The 15511-nt window shown below is 35.2% G+C and overlaps 2 protein-coding genes across 2 annotated transcripts; both read left to right on the plus strand.

The window, feature by feature from the left end:
- The first annotated feature begins 989 nt into the window (after positions 1-989).
- LOC127128798 (uncharacterized) lies at positions 990-1742 on the plus strand. The gene has a single exon (XM_051058170.1). It carries the CDS (start codon positions 990-992, stop codon positions 1740-1742), a length of 753 nt encoding a protein of 250 aa, XP_050914127.1.
- Positions 1743-10865: 9123 nt separating this feature from the next.
- On the plus strand, positions 10866-12602 carry LOC127132055 (anthranilate N-methyltransferase). The gene is made up of 4 exons (XM_051060926.1): positions 10866-11427; positions 11571-11881; positions 11962-12026; positions 12106-12602. The coding sequence occupies exons 1-4, from the start codon at positions 11024-11026 to the stop codon at positions 12400-12402; spliced, it is 1077 nt and encodes a 358-aa protein (XP_050916883.1). The 5' UTR covers positions 10866-11023; the 3' UTR covers positions 12403-12602.
- The last annotated feature ends 2909 nt before the right edge of the window (positions 12603-15511 follow it).

Below are 15511 nucleotides of genomic sequence, written 5' to 3' on the forward strand. Positions count from 1 at the left end.
TTAAATAAATTAATTATGAATATATTAAGTAATCTAAAATATAAAATATAGTGTGTGATTATCATTTTATAAAACAAAGTTTAAATATATATTAAATTAATTTAATACTTAATGATAATATGTGTTGTTGTTTTCCTTTTAAACCAAATTTAAATAAATATAGTAAATGAATTTGACACTTAATGGTATGTGTTGTTATTATTATTTTAATTTTAATTTATTAATATAAATGGATGAATGTGGGTATGGAAGTAATATGGATGCATCATGCTATTATTGGTTGGAAAATACACTACAGGAAGTAAGTGAGTTACGTAAAACACACAAAGTGGAGATATTTAATTCAAAATTGAGAATTCAATTTTGACTAAGTGAGGTACTTCCTAAAAATAGTGGAGGGTAGTAGACTAAGTTGGAGTGGATAAATCAAATTAATAAAATTCAGTTTATTCCTATCCAAAATTCCAGTCTTCCACTTCTCCAAATTCCTCCTTTGTTTGTTTTAACCGGTGTCACTTATGTCCCTCTTTTCCCTTAACTTCCAACTTTCTAAAAATCTATTAATTCAATTGTTCTCTCTCACAAAAAAGAAATAATAGTTGCACTTTAATAGCATCCATTAAATAATATCTTGAAAAAAATTCGGGATGTTACATTTGGTATCAGAGCAATAATCCTTGGACACACATTTTTGGGTGAGACGATCTTTTATGGCGTATGAGTATGAAGATTCTGTGATGCCTGAGTTATTTAGTCTTATAATATTTTATATAAACATTGTGACTATTTATGGGTTTAATTACTTATGTTATGTACTAACAAGTGTGAAAAATTATGTGTAGCAAATTTCTTTGGATACCACTTACTTATAGCCCAAGTGTTAGGATGAGATCTTAAAAATCCTTCTAATGCAAGTGTAATTGTAGGAAGTTACAATGAGTCGACGAAGAACTTCTACCGACCCACAAAATACCCAGCCAATTGCCGACATGGCAGACGCCATTCAAGCAATTCACGCAATGGCTACTGCTATTGCAAAACAATCTGCCACTACTATTCAACAAGCGAAAACTTCTGCCCAACAAGCTGCAATCCGAGCTCAACGTGAGGCGCTAAGGGATCAGAGAGAAGAAGTTGTTGCTGCTGCGAGAGAACTGACAAATTTTAATCGTCAAAACCCACCAAAATTCAAAGGGGAACATGACCCAGACAAGGCTGATCTTTGGATACAAGAAATTGACAATTTTTTTGAAATGTTGCATTGCACAGATGCTAAGAAGGTGGAATATGCAACCTTTTTGCTTAGGGCAGAGGCTGAATCCTGGTGGCGGGGTGCGAAGCAGCTAATGGAGAGTAAGAATGAAGCACTGAATTGCGCAACATTTAAACAGAAATTTTTGGACAAGTATTTCCCATCAAGTGCTAGATCTGAGAAAGAAGCTCAATTCCTTAGATTATACCAAGGTAATATGACTATCTCTGAGTATGCTGACAAATTTGACTCACTAGCCAAATATTTCCGCTATTTTCGTGACCATGTGGATGAGAACTATAAGTGTGAGAGGTTTGAGCAAGGACTCAGATATGAGATTAAGGAATATGTGGAGCCCTTGGAGATCCGTCAGTTCCAAGTGCTAGTGGAGAAATGTAAGAAGGTGGAACAGATGAAGCAAGGACGTCCGAATAGATGGGTTTCTGGAGGACCGTCTAGACACCAGGTAGAATCTGAGAAATCTCTTTAAATTTGTTCAAAACTTTATATCACTAAGCCTTTTAAAACAGGGACATCAAGACCGCAATAATATGGGCAAGCAACAACAACCATACATCCGACCTCAACGGGGTGGAAGAGACCAACCTCAAACACAGTTCAAGGGAGGTCAGAGGCCACAAAATTCAAGTAGTATTCGCTGCTACAACTGCAATAAGGAGGGACATGTGAGTACTCAGTGCCCAGAAAGAGTGAGAGTATGTTATCTTTGCCAGCGACCGGGACATTTTACTAGGGATTGTCGAGCACCAAGGAGAGATCATGTTCCATCTACCAACAACAACAATGATGCTATCCGGCCTACTGCTAAGGGACGTGCCTATCACATTGGGGGAGAGGAAGCTTCGAACGCCTCAGGATTAATCCAGGGTGAGTGTGAAATTGCAGACAAACTATTCCCAATATTATTTGATTCTGGTGCTACTCATTCTTTCATCTCTGTGGAGTATGCAAATTATGTACAACTACTTGTTACTTCACTGCCTTTTGATTTGGTGGTCACAATACCATCTTCTGAACCTGTAATACTTAATGAAGCTTGCTTGCAATGCCCCTTAACTATCTTGGGCATGAAATTCAAAGTCGACCTGATTTGTATTCCCCTAAAACATTTGGGAGTGATCCTTGGGATGGACTGGTTATCTAGTCATCATGTTCTTTTGGATTGTGCTCGAAAGTCTGTAATCCTTCCAGACCACGATGTTTCTCGATTTCTAAATAGAAATCGAATGAAAATATCTTTGAAGGGAGGCATCCAGAAGTATGTGTTCTTAAATTCTGTCAGCATGAAGCCAGAAGTAACGATTAATGAGATACGAGTGGTAAGAGAGTTTCCAGAAGTATTTCCATTAGACGTGCTGGAGTTACCTCCAGTACGTGAGGTTGAATTTGCTATCGATGTGATCCTAGGAACTGCACCTATTCATATTGCTCCATACAGAATGGCTCCATCTGAGATGTTAGAACTAAAAAGACAACTTGAAGACCTGCTATCAAAGAATTTTATCCGACCAAGTGTCTCACCATGGGGAGCTCCTGTATTATTGGTGAAGAAAAAGGATGGGAAGTCGAGATTGTGTGTTCACTATCGACAACTTAATAAAGTCACTATCAAGAATAGATACCCTTTACCACGCATTGATGACTTGATGGACCAACTTAGAGGCGCGGTGATATTCTCGAAGATTGATCTGAAGTCTGGATACCACCATATTCGAGTGAAGGAACAAGATATATCCAAGACAACATTCAGAACGCGATATGGGCATTATGAGTATTTGGTGATGCCTTTTGGAGTGACCAATGCACCAGCGATTTTCATGGAATATATGAATCGTATCTTCCATCCTTTCTTAGACAAGTTTGTTGTGGTTTTCATTGATGATATCCTTATATACTCCAGGAGTAGAGAAGAACATGAGGAGCACTTACGCATACTCTTGCAAGTGTTAAAGGAGAAGCAGCTGTACGCTAACCCGGGGAAGTGTGAATTTTGGTTGGAGGAGGTGAAATTCTTAGGCCATGTAATCTCAAAGGAAGGTATTGCAGTTGACCCATCCAAGGTTGAAGCCGTAGCTTCTTGGGAACAACCAAAAACAACCACTGAAATTAGAAGTTTTATGGGATTGGCAGGATATTACAGAAGATTCATTGAAGGATTCGCCAAGATTGTAGCTCAATTGACACAACTCACTCGAAAAAATCAAATTTTTGCATGGACAGAGGAGTGTGAGAAGAGTTTCCAACTAATGAAGGAGAAATTGACCACATCACCAGTGTTAGTGCTACCACAGCCAGAAGAACCTTATGAAGTTTATTGTGATGCTTCATATCAAGGTTTGGGTTGTGTACTTATGCAGCATAAACAAGTTGTGGCTTATGCCTCAAGGCAATTGAAAATTCATGAGAAGAACTATCCCACTCATGATTTGGAGGTCGCTGCTATAGTATTTGCACTTAAGATCTGGAGGCATTACTTATATGATTGTAGCTTTGGAGTGTTCAGCGACCATAAGAGCTTAAAATATTTATTTGATCAGAAAGAGCTTAACGCTAGGCAGAGGCGATGGATGGAATTCATCAATGATTATGACTTCACTTTGCAATATCACCCAGGAAAAGCAAATGTATTGGAAGATTCATTGAGTAGAAAGCGAGCCCGACTCTCAACTATTGCATTGAAGGGGTTGGAACTATTAGAGAAGTTTCGAGACTTGAACTTAGATTTGGATTCTTCAAATGAGAGAGTGCATTGTGGAATGATCACTATCGAGAATGAATTGATGATTAAGATTGCGACCCTTCAGGGAGACGACGAAGAAATTCAGGAGAAGAGGAAGTTGATGGATACCGAAAGAGCACCATAGTTCAAATTAGGACCAGACAACATTCTGCATTGTAATGGGCGTGTGTGCGTTCCTAATAATGCAGAGTTAAGAAAGACTATTTTGGATGAGGCCCATAAAAGTAAGCTGAGTATTCACCCCGGGACGACAAAAATGTATCAAGACTTAAAGCAGAGATTTTGGTGGTCAGGAATGAAAAAGCAGGTGGCCGAGTATGTGGCTTCTTGTTTGACATGTCAGAAAGCTAAGATAGAACATCAGAAGTCAGCTGAATTATTACATTCTCTGGATGTTCCAAAGTGGAAGTGGGATAACATTTCTACGGACTTTGTAGGGGCGTTACCGAAGACTCAGAGCAAGTTTGATTCCATTTGGGTGATCGTGGATAGGTTTACGAAATCAACTCTCTTCATACCCGTGCGAACCAATTATAATGTAGCCAAGCGTGCAGAGATATATATTGCCGAGATTGTGAAACTACATGGGGTACCTTCTAGCATTGTGTCAGATAGAGATCAAAAGTTTACTTCCCACTTTTGGGGAGAATTACAGGAGGCCTTAGGGACAAAGCTAAGACTAAGTTCTGCTTATCATCCTCAGACAGATGGACAAACCGAGAGGACTATTCAGACCTTGGAAGACATATTAAGGGCCTGTGTCTTGGATAATGGAGGTAGTTGAGACAGTTTATTACCACTTATTGAATTTACTTACAATAACAGTTACCATTCAAACATTAGTATGGCACCGTATGAGGCTTTATATGGACGCAAATGCCAGACCCCATTATGTTGGTATAAGGATGGTGAGAGCATGTTAGTAGGCCCTGAATTAGTCTTGCAAACAACTGAGAAGGTCAGGTTAATCCAAGAACGAATGAAAATAACCCAGAGCAGACATAAGAGTTATGCAGATCAACGGAGGAGACCTCTAGAGTTTCAGGAAGGTGATCATGTATTTTTGAGGGTGACGCCTACAACTGGGGTAGGTAGAGCGCTGAAATCCAAGAAGCTTACCCCTAAGTTTATTGGGCCATACCAGATTCTTAAGCGTGTAGGTCCGGTGGCGTATGAGATTGTTTTGCCTCCAAACTTGGCCAACCTTCACAGTGTATTCCATGTGTCTCAATTGAGAAAGTATATGGCTGATGATTCACATGTTATCACACCAGACGACATTCAACTGAAGGATAATCTTTCGTTTGAGGTCCTTCCAATGAGTATTGATGGTCAATCCAGTAAACTTTTGAGAGGCAAGGAAATCCCATTGGTCAAGATAATTTGGAACCAGAAGACTGGTGACACTATAGGGGAGCGAGAGGATCAAATGCGAAAACTCTATCCAGATCTTTTTGCGATTGTCTAGTTTCGAGGACGAAACTATTTTAAGGGGGTAAGAATTGTAACGTCCTTAATTTTAATGGATTGCGTATAACTCATTTTTTTATTAATTATTAGAAGTAGCTAAATTAGCGTGACTATAATAGTTAAATATTAAGGGGAAAAAAACCCATTAAAAATGATATTTATATAATTTTAAATATAAAATTTTGTGTGATCGTTATATTTATTAAATAAAGCTTAAATAAATAAATAAGTAATCTAAGGAAAATTTAAATAAATTAATTATGAATATATTAAATGATATAGAATATAAAATATAGTGTGTGATTATCATTTTATAAAACTAAGTTTAAATATATATTAAATTAATTTAATACTTAATGATAATATGTGTTGTTGTTTTCCTTTTAAACTAAATTTAAATAAATATAGTAAATGAATTTAACACTTAATGGTATGTGTTGTTATTATTATTTTAATTTTAATTTATTAATATAAATGGATGAATGTGGGTATGGAAGTAATATGGATGCATCATGCTAGTCTTGGTTGGAAAATACAGTAAGTAAGTGAGTTACGTAAAACACACAAAGTGGAGATATTTAATTCAAAATTGAGAATTCAATTTTGACTAAGTGAGGTACTTCCTAAAAATAGTGGAGGGTAGTAGACTAAGTTGGAGTGGATAAATCAAATTAATAAAATTCAGTTTATTCCTATCCAAAATTCCAGTCTTCCACTTCCCCAAATTCCTCCTCTGTTTGTTTTAACCGGCGTCACTTATGTTCCTCTTTTCCCTCAACTTCCAGCTTTCTAAAAATCTATTAATTCAAATGTTCTCTCTCACAAAAAAAAAATAGTTGCACTTTAATAACATCCATTAAATAATATCTTGAAAAAAATTCGGGATGTTACAGTACCAGGAGTAAGACACCTTTATGTTGGTATGATTCTGGTGAGAGTGTTTGAACCTGAGATAGTTCAACAAACTATTGAGAAGATCAAGATGATATAATAGAAGATGAACGCTTCACAGAGTCTCCAAAAGAGCTATCATGACAAGAGGAGGAAAACACTTGAGTTCTCTTGTATCCCAGAATTTACCCTCTTCTTTTCAACCCTAATTTGCTCATGCCTCATTTATCATACATACTCATGCATATCATTGGTTCTGTAGTTATGGGATCAAGGTACCTTGCTCTATTGGCTCATCTCAAAGAAGAAAGAAGAAATACAAGTATTCTAGTCAATAGTGAGGGGATGTCTTCAATTTCTTGGGTCACTCAAGCCACAAGGATTCCATATACCTCAAGAGATTCCAACATGCTCATTATATCCTCAATTGATTGATATTGACAAGGGATTTGAGGATGATCATCATTCTCCTATCATTTGGCTAACAATTAGGGATTTGGTCAAAGTCAGTTTGTGACTGACTTTTTGAGCAAAACTTGCTTCCATGATCCTATGTATGTCTCAAATCACTCATGAGTGAAGTATTGGTCATTAGATGTAATAAGAGAAGTTCAATTGATCAAGAGGGAAGAAGAATTGATTGTGTAGAACAAAAGTCAATTGTGCAACCAAAAATTCAACTCTTGACTTTTTAAGGTCAAATTTGGGTCTTATAAGTCAAACATGGCCAATGGTTAAGATTTTTCCAAGTGGAATCACAAGAATCAATAAAGTCAAGAGATTTATCAAAGTTGCCTAATTTGGGAATTAGGGTTTTAGGGAAACTTACTATTTTTGGCAAGTTTGGTGTTAATAATCAGTTGTCTTCATTACCAAGTTTCCATATGACCAAGGTTTTAAATCAAATTGGCCTCACCATGAATGTTGTTCTCCTTTCTCCAAGCTTTAATAAGATACCAAGTTTGAAGCATTTGGAGCATCATGGTTCAAGTTATGATCATTGGGAGATTGGTATTTCAAAATCATTAAATGTCCAACACTTAGAAAATTTTCTTAGTGTTTCAAGTCTGGATTTTCAAGTAGGTTCATGGAAAATTTAAGGAGTCTTAGAGGATTCATTTCAAGTTTTATTCAACATGAAAAGTGTTCCTTGATCTTCCCTCTTTCCATTGGTATCAAGTTTGTAAATTTTGGTTGAGCACACACAAAGTTGCATTCGTGCCCAGTTGGTTGCATGACCATGTTTGAGCTCGAGGAGAAATCATGCAATTAACCAAGTTTCACACATGTTTTCCCCAAATGACCTATATTTTGCATTTCTACACGCACCACCTATTTTGACCTTTCCTCAAATGGCCCAAACCAAGTGATTTCCATGCACACTCTTGCTCCCATGCATTTGGCAAAAGAAGGAATGTTTCAAATAAGAAAATTTATTGATTCTGTTCACCCTCATGCGCCAACCCACATTGGTGTTTTCCACCCATTTTCTCATGGCCAAAACGCATCAAGCATGTCCTTAAAACATCATGAAATGCAACATTGCACTCCATTTTTCATTATTCACACAAACTCCCCAACATGCCCCTCAATAGAATTCCAAACTTGGTAAACACTGAACCTCTTTCTGTACACCCCATATAAGACCTTCATGACCTAATTTTGAGAGGAGACGCCATTCAGGAGAGATAATACGGATCTGCATTTTTTGAAGCTTGAAAGCATTTTCTCCATTGGAAGTTCTTCCCTCTCCATTTCTTTTACTCCCTTCCTCTCATTTGAAGATCACAAAGCTCTGTTTGTGGGATTTCTGAAGCTCAAACAAGCACAAGAGGCAGTGAACCTTCTCCACTAGGTAAAGCTTCTTCTCATTTCATCTCCTTCATTTTTTATCTGAGCATGCCATGAGTAGCTTGCATATGTTGTATGTGAATGGTTTAACATGATGGTTTAGCTTGAATGTTTGAATTTTTGATGTATGAGTTGTTGAAACTTTGTAAAAATAATGTGTTTTGCTTAACTTTCGTGCCAACTTTCTCCATGATTTATCCATCCTTTTAGGTTTTGCTTGACATGGTTGTGTTCTACTCCATGAGATATGCATCTTTGCTTTTGATTTCGTTTAATTTTATGAACTCTGGATGAAGTTATGTGCATGGGAAGTTGTTGTATGGGATTGCATGGGATTAAGGTTTAACTCGTTTTTTTTTTGTTTTTGGACCAAGGTTGAAGATGATGTGTTGCGCTCTATGATTGGTTGGGTTTCGTTTTTGTCTTTTATGACTTAAAACATGTGTCTGGTTGATGCAAGGTCACATGTTATTTTGGTATTTTTTAAAATGTCACGCTTGTTTTAATTCTGATTATTGGAATTGGGTCATGGGCCGTATGTTTTCACTTTTCCCACCCCCTTGTTTTTGGCCAATGCACATGTTTTAACTATTATCCAATTGTTCCCATATTTTACTCATGTACCCCCATTTGCCTCTTAGCTCCCTTTTATTTCTTTTATTTTATTTTTCAATTCTGATTTTATTTTAATATTCTCAATGCTCCAAAAATTCATGATTATATTTTAATATGTTATTTAATTATTTATATTTTTTATTTTATTTTTCTAATTGTTTTAATATTTTATTTTAATCATATTATAAAATGTGTTTGTTTGACCTAGTTTTTGAATTAGGGTTTGGTTCTTGATAATTCCCTTTGACTTTTAACCCCAATTTTTGTACACACTTAGACACATATATGTAGGATATTTGGGTATTATTTTAGTGATTTAATATTTAATTTTGGATCATGTTTGGATTCATTTTTAATGCTTGACTTGTATGATCAATGATGGATTGTAATGCTTAATGATTGATGCCATGTTGAACTTTTTCTTCGCCATACTTTTAGGCACATGTTAAGAAACTCTTGAGTTGCTGACTTCTTGCTGTCTAGTTAATTTTCCACTTGTTTTTGGAGCCTCCTAATTATTTCTTTTGAGTGATACAATGCATGCCTATATGGTTGGCCTTGGTTTGCTTTTCTTGTTTGTTTAGAGAATGCACTTGTGCAACCATTTAGGGTTTATTATCCTCTCTTGTTCTTGATTGAGATACCATGAGGTAGAGTCCCTTTACTCATTTTTATAGGTCATTCCATGCCTTTTGTTTGGGATTACAATTGTGTTTTGCTCATGATATTTGTTTGCCCACTTTGTGATCTTTCCTTAAGCATACCTTGTGCCATGACTTCTCAATGTTAGGTTGACTTACATGATTAATATAACATGCCATTGGTTTCTGACTTATGGGTTATGGTACCTAATTTACATGTTCCATCCTGACCTTTGTGCATGTTTGTGCCACTTCTTTTCCAAGCATGATTGATGGATGATAATGAGTTTATTGTGCCTTAGTTGCTGACTTATATATCTTCTAACTCTTGCTTTTGTGCATCAACTTTGACCTTTTGTCTTTCAATTCTTCCTTCACATTGAACTAATTTATGATTTTGATCTTCATTTTCTTTTGCTAACATTTGCAATATCTTTTTTTGCTTCATGATAAATATGTCTTCATCATCTTTCAATTCATCATAATACCAAGCAAAATAATCACATCCATTTTTATTAGACCTCTGAGTGAATTTACGAAAACAACTAAGTGTGGACATAAAAAATACTGTGTCAAACTAAAACTGAAAGATGACAAATAAATCATAGCTTAAAGTATTGACATCTCCAAAATTGCTTCCCAATATTCTTATTTTTTGTTCCCCGTCTAAGGACAACCAAATTTCCACATAAACAACTAAGACCCCATTGCTTCTTCTTCGAAGAGAATAACCCCTAGATTAAAAAATGTTATTGTCTTCTCCACCGTTACGATAATATTTTCATATACGAATTTGAAGACATCATTCTTTTACTTCGTTTCGGAAATGAAGATTTCCTAATTCGTACTATGAACCCTAAATCGTAAAGTTGAAGAATAAAAACTTCGGTTGCAGAAGGTGTATTTGACGGGGTCATAGAAGAAAAAAAAAGAACAACGAATCCTAATTTTATAGGTTGAAGAAGAAGAACGTTCAAATTAACTCAGAAGAATTTCAATGCAAACTTTCAATGTTTAAAACCCATGATCTTATATGGAAGCCACGTCTTCTTGACTAGGACAAATCATTAAAAACATTTAACAATGTTTAAGTAAAATGGCTTAGAAGGATAGAGTTTGTGGGAGGAGAAAATCATCCTTCTTTGCCCTTACCTCCATTAGATGAAGGAGACAAACATTTCAATTTTAGTATTACAAACATTAATATCGGCTAATAATGCGCCACCCATGTGCATAATAGTACTATACACTAATAAAAATAAAAAACACAAAAAAGTAAAAGGGTACTATTTGGAAACAGTTTCCACACAAAATTGATCAGGAACATTATCACAATAAACTATCAAATTAATGATTTTTATCCACAAGTCACCTACCTTAAAATTTAAGGTAGCAGTGTCACGTGTTTTATTTTAGTATTTTCCAAACAACTTACAATAGACATTGTGTTACGCCTCTCCCTCTCCTCCTCTCTATATAACTAAGATCATAAGATCACAAGAACTAGAAAAACTCAAAACAAACCATATAGTAAAACTTCACATGGCTGATAATAACCAACATTCTAACGGAAATGTCAATGATGGCCTCGAATTTTGCACACAAGTAACAGGTTCAATTATTCTTCCATTGGCTTTAAGAACAGCCATTGATCTTGGTGTTTTTGACATCCTAGCAAAAGCTGGTGATGGCGCAGAACTATCCGCAGAAGACATTGCTATTAAGATTGGAACCAAAAATCCAGAAGGACCAACAATGTTGGATCGTGTTCTTTGTTTCTTGTCAAGTCACTCTATTCTAAATTCATCTGTTCCTCAACATCCTCAAAGCCTTCAAAGATTCTATAGCCTCTCGAACCAGTCCAGGTTTTTTGTCCCCGATTCCGATGGCATCTCGTTGGGACCGACATTAGCATTGCTTCTAGACAACGTCTTCTACCAAAGCTGGTTAGTTAAGAACCACACTTATTATTATTATTACTATTATATAACTCGTACACAAAAATTTATTGAATAAATGATGTATCTGATCTATTATAAATCAAATGAATGCATAAGTTATAATAACGATTATGTTGGTGTTGATTTAGGACGGAATTGAAAGGCGCGATTATGGAAGGAGGTGTACCATTCGATAGGGTTCATGGAATGCATGCATTTGAGTATCCACGTGTGGATCCAAAGTTCAACGATGTTTTCAACAAAGCTATGGTTTGCACAACTACAATAAACATGAAGATGGTTCTTAATTGTTATAACGGTTTTGAGAATATAAATAAGCTCGTCGATGTTGGTGGTGGTCTTGGAATTAATCTCAAATTGGTTACAACAAAATATTCTCATATCAAAGGAATTAATTTCGATTTGCCTCATGTCCTAGAACATGCTCCATCCTATCCAAGTATTAATCGTTCATACTTTATACATTATATTTTAAGTTTATTGAATAATCAATGTATCTGATTCATTTTATTGATGCAGACGTGGAGCATGTGGGAGGAGATATGTTCGAGAGTGTTCCGTCGGGAGACGCAATTTTTATGAAGGTGGAGTTTACTTTCTTAACTGTTTTTTTTCCAATTATTATGGAGTTGGTATAATTATTAATTAATATTGATATTTCAGTGGATACTTCATGATTGGAGTGATGAACATTGTTTGAAGCTGTTGAAAAATTGTTACAAAGCAATTCCTGAAAATGGAAAGGTTATTGTGGTGGAAGCAGTTCTTCCTATATTGCCAGAGACAAGTGCAACTGCTAAGAGTGGTTACATGTCAGATCTTGTAATGTTGACACAAAATCCAGGAGGAAAAGAGAGAAATGAGAATGAGTTTAAGGAATTGGCAAAAGGATCTGGGTTTAGTGATGTGAAACATGTATGTTCTGTGTCTGGATTAGTGGTTATGGAGTTTTATAAATAGATAGGGTCCCTCTAATTTGTGTCTAAACAAATGTTTACATATATTTTATATATTTTGCTTTATAAATGTGTGGAAATTCTAAGGCGTTAGGTATTAGAGAGGTGAATGTAAAACCAATTTAAGTTTATTCGAAGGTTTTCTATAAATTTGTTAGAGCTTAATCCTTTTAATAAAACCCTCCAACTTATAAAATGTATTAACTACTTTTTTTTCAAACATACTTCTAATTATATTATATCCTTTTCCGCAATAAGTAATAAACAGTCTTCTAACATAAATATAAGAATGTTTCATTAGTCAATTTTACCATTAAACTAATCATAAAAATAAACGTTATTAATCACTTATTTGACTTATAATTTATTAACAATTTTTTTTACTTTATTAGTTAATAAAATAAATAATATTAACTATTTTTAAATAGGTTTAAGTAACATTTTCGTTCTTACGTATTTTTGATTTTATTCTCTAAATTTTTATTTTTTTTAAAATAATTCTTAAATATTAAAATTATTTTTATTTTAATTTCTTAAGTAAAAATCCGTACAAAAAATCCGCATGAAATCTGAAGATTTTAAATCCGAAAAAAAAAAAATCAAAGAGAAATACATAGGAAATCTATCGATTTTTTCTATCCATTTTGATTTTAAAGACTAAAAACAAAAAAAGTTATTTTAAAGATTATTTCCACAAAAGATTTAAAGATTAAAACAAAAAACGCATAAATTTAAAATAAACTAAAAGACTATTTAAACTTTTTACATATGTTAACATGCTAAATCGGATTTTCAAAAAGATTATAATTGAGTTAAAATCAAATCTAAGTTAAGCTATAAATTAGACTTAAACATTATACTTTTTGATCATACAATACTTAAATTTTATAATGCCTAACTCAACATAGCTTATTTCCACTAACTCCAAATCTCTTCATATAACAAATTAAGGGTAAAACATAAATACTATTATTTTGGTCAACATTCGTTGTCTACATTTGTTTTGTTTGATACCTTGAATCAATTGGGTGATATGGTTAGTAGGAATGTTTACACATTTCCACCAACTACAACACTTTTTTGACAAAGACTACCTATGCTGATTGAATCAATATACATACAATCACGACCAATATATGCATGTTTCCATCCAATCTCTTCTTTTTCCCTCGTGTACAATGCATTTAGGTATTAAATGGATTAAAATATATCAATTCAAAACTGTATTGGATGCTTGCACACACTCATCTAAAACCAAAGGTAAGTCAAGCACACATACCGAGAATAATTCACTACTTTTTCTACCCACCCTACCCGATGTTCTCTTTATGCATGCAACCATTCAAATCATATATTCTAATTAATCCAAATAAAAGCAAGTGGGTCACATTGCTCTTTTGTTAATGTGTCCTCTTTTCATTTTTTCCCTGATACACATGAGAGAAGTAAACAAAGAAAGAAAAGTAGAAAAAAGTTACATTTTAATAAAAAACACTCCAACAACTAATGATAACAACGTTGAATAGTGGTAAGCCAACTTCTCATGCATCATAACAAAAGATTCTTTATGATTAGCACATAAATAAATTGAAGCAAATAGCATCTTCGAACACACATATGTGGACTAGTTGGAACTTGAAGGATTGAACGTAGAGCAAGTACAACTAATTTTCTAGTGGTCATAACTGCCGTTGACGGTTATTTTGTAAATAGAATAAATAACAGACTCATACATAGGATTAAAGGTTGCAAAATTTCATACATACTCTCCATACCACTGGAATGCCCGAATGAAAGAGCGAAATAGTTAAGCGAGAAACATGTATGCATCTGCGTCCATCCATTTTTTTAAAGTTTTTTTATTTCCTTTAACGGAACATGTAATTTTTGTTTTGCTTTATTTAATGTCATTTAATGCATTTGACCTTATTATTTATCACAACTTAATTTTATTTAGTCTTTTTGTTATGCTGCATTCAATTCACACGCAAATGTGTTCACACAAATTATTTGCACAAATGATTTTAGAGATTTTTCGAGTTAATCTAATAAACTTTCAAACTCTTGATTGTTTACCAAAAATACTGGTAAAAAAATTGGCACGCTCGGCGGGACCCTTTTGTGCGAATACTTTTATAGAAAAGTAGTGTCTTACGCTTTGTTTTGGTGTCTTCCGTTTTTGTGGTCTTCTGTGTTGTATGTACTTAAGGAGTGGTAAACATCCTTTCGGTATGTCTCAAAAAAACCAAACTTCTTCCCAAAGTAATACTCCAAATCCAAGAGGACAATCAACGATTGTTAGTGTCAGCAGTTTTGTGGCTCCAATCTCAGTCGAGGAGATGCCCACTCTCATAAGTCAAGAGGTGGCATATTCGATGTGGGGATTTCATCACCAAAAGCGTCAACCACACCAACCTTTTCTAGGGAGGCATGGAACCTAAGAGACCATAAACCTCCTTATTTAGGCTTCTCGTTGCCTCAAAAGGAACAACTGTATGGCAATGCCAACTGCAATGATGGCAAGCCTGCGCCCTAGCACGTCAATATATTCAGAGAGCGTGATGGCAACATCATCGCCCTTCAATCCATATTTGGCTTCAGCGTCCATCATGGGCAACATTGGCCAACTAGGACAACCACCAAGAGGTATGGGATATTTCCCTCCACGGGGTGCTTTATCTTTAACCAATAGCTCTCTCTAAGTCATGAGATAGTTAATGGATAAAAGTAACCACAATATGGTTCACACGATTATACAAAAAATAGGAAACATGTTTATCCCACTTCTAGAAAACACAACTAGGAGTTATCAACAGTTAACCCACCAAATGGGTAGGATTGTTGATTTTTTAGGGGCACCACCAGCGCCCTCAACTCCAGTGCATAACATTCTCCAGGGGGTTAACCCCCCGGAAAATAGGGTTGTCGAACACGATCAAAGGCTGGAAGGCCTCGACATGTTTCTGGTGCAGCGTAATCAAGATGTTGACCATGTCCAGAGACAAGCCCGACAAGACAACATATGGGGTACATGATAATATCACCAACGTCATTGAACGTGTTTTGGTCCAGAATGGCCTCAACGTAGGCCTCCACAGGCCAAACTATATATC

Source organism: Lathyrus oleraceus, chromosome 3 (genome assembly GCF_024323335.1).
Source record: "Lathyrus oleraceus cultivar Zhongwan6 chromosome 3, CAAS_Psat_ZW6_1.0, whole genome shotgun sequence".
Lineage (NCBI taxonomy): Eukaryota > Viridiplantae > Streptophyta > Magnoliopsida > Fabales > Fabaceae > Lathyrus > Lathyrus oleraceus.

Coding starts and splice junctions, on each gene's coding strand:
- LOC127128798 (XM_051058170.1), top strand. CDS start 990: ATGGCAGACGCCATTCAAGCAATTCACGCAATGGCTACTGCTATTGCA.
- LOC127132055 (XM_051060926.1), top strand. CDS start 11,024: ATGGCTGATAATAACCAACATTCTAACGGAAATGTCAATGATGGCCTC. Junction 11,428..11,570: donor AACGTCTTCTACCAAAGCTG/GTTAGTTAAGAA, acceptor GTGTTGATTTAG/GACGGAATTGAAAGGCGCGA. Junction 11,882..11,961: donor ACATGCTCCATCCTATCCAA/GTATTAATCGTT, acceptor TTATTGATGCAG/ACGTGGAGCATGTGGGAGGA.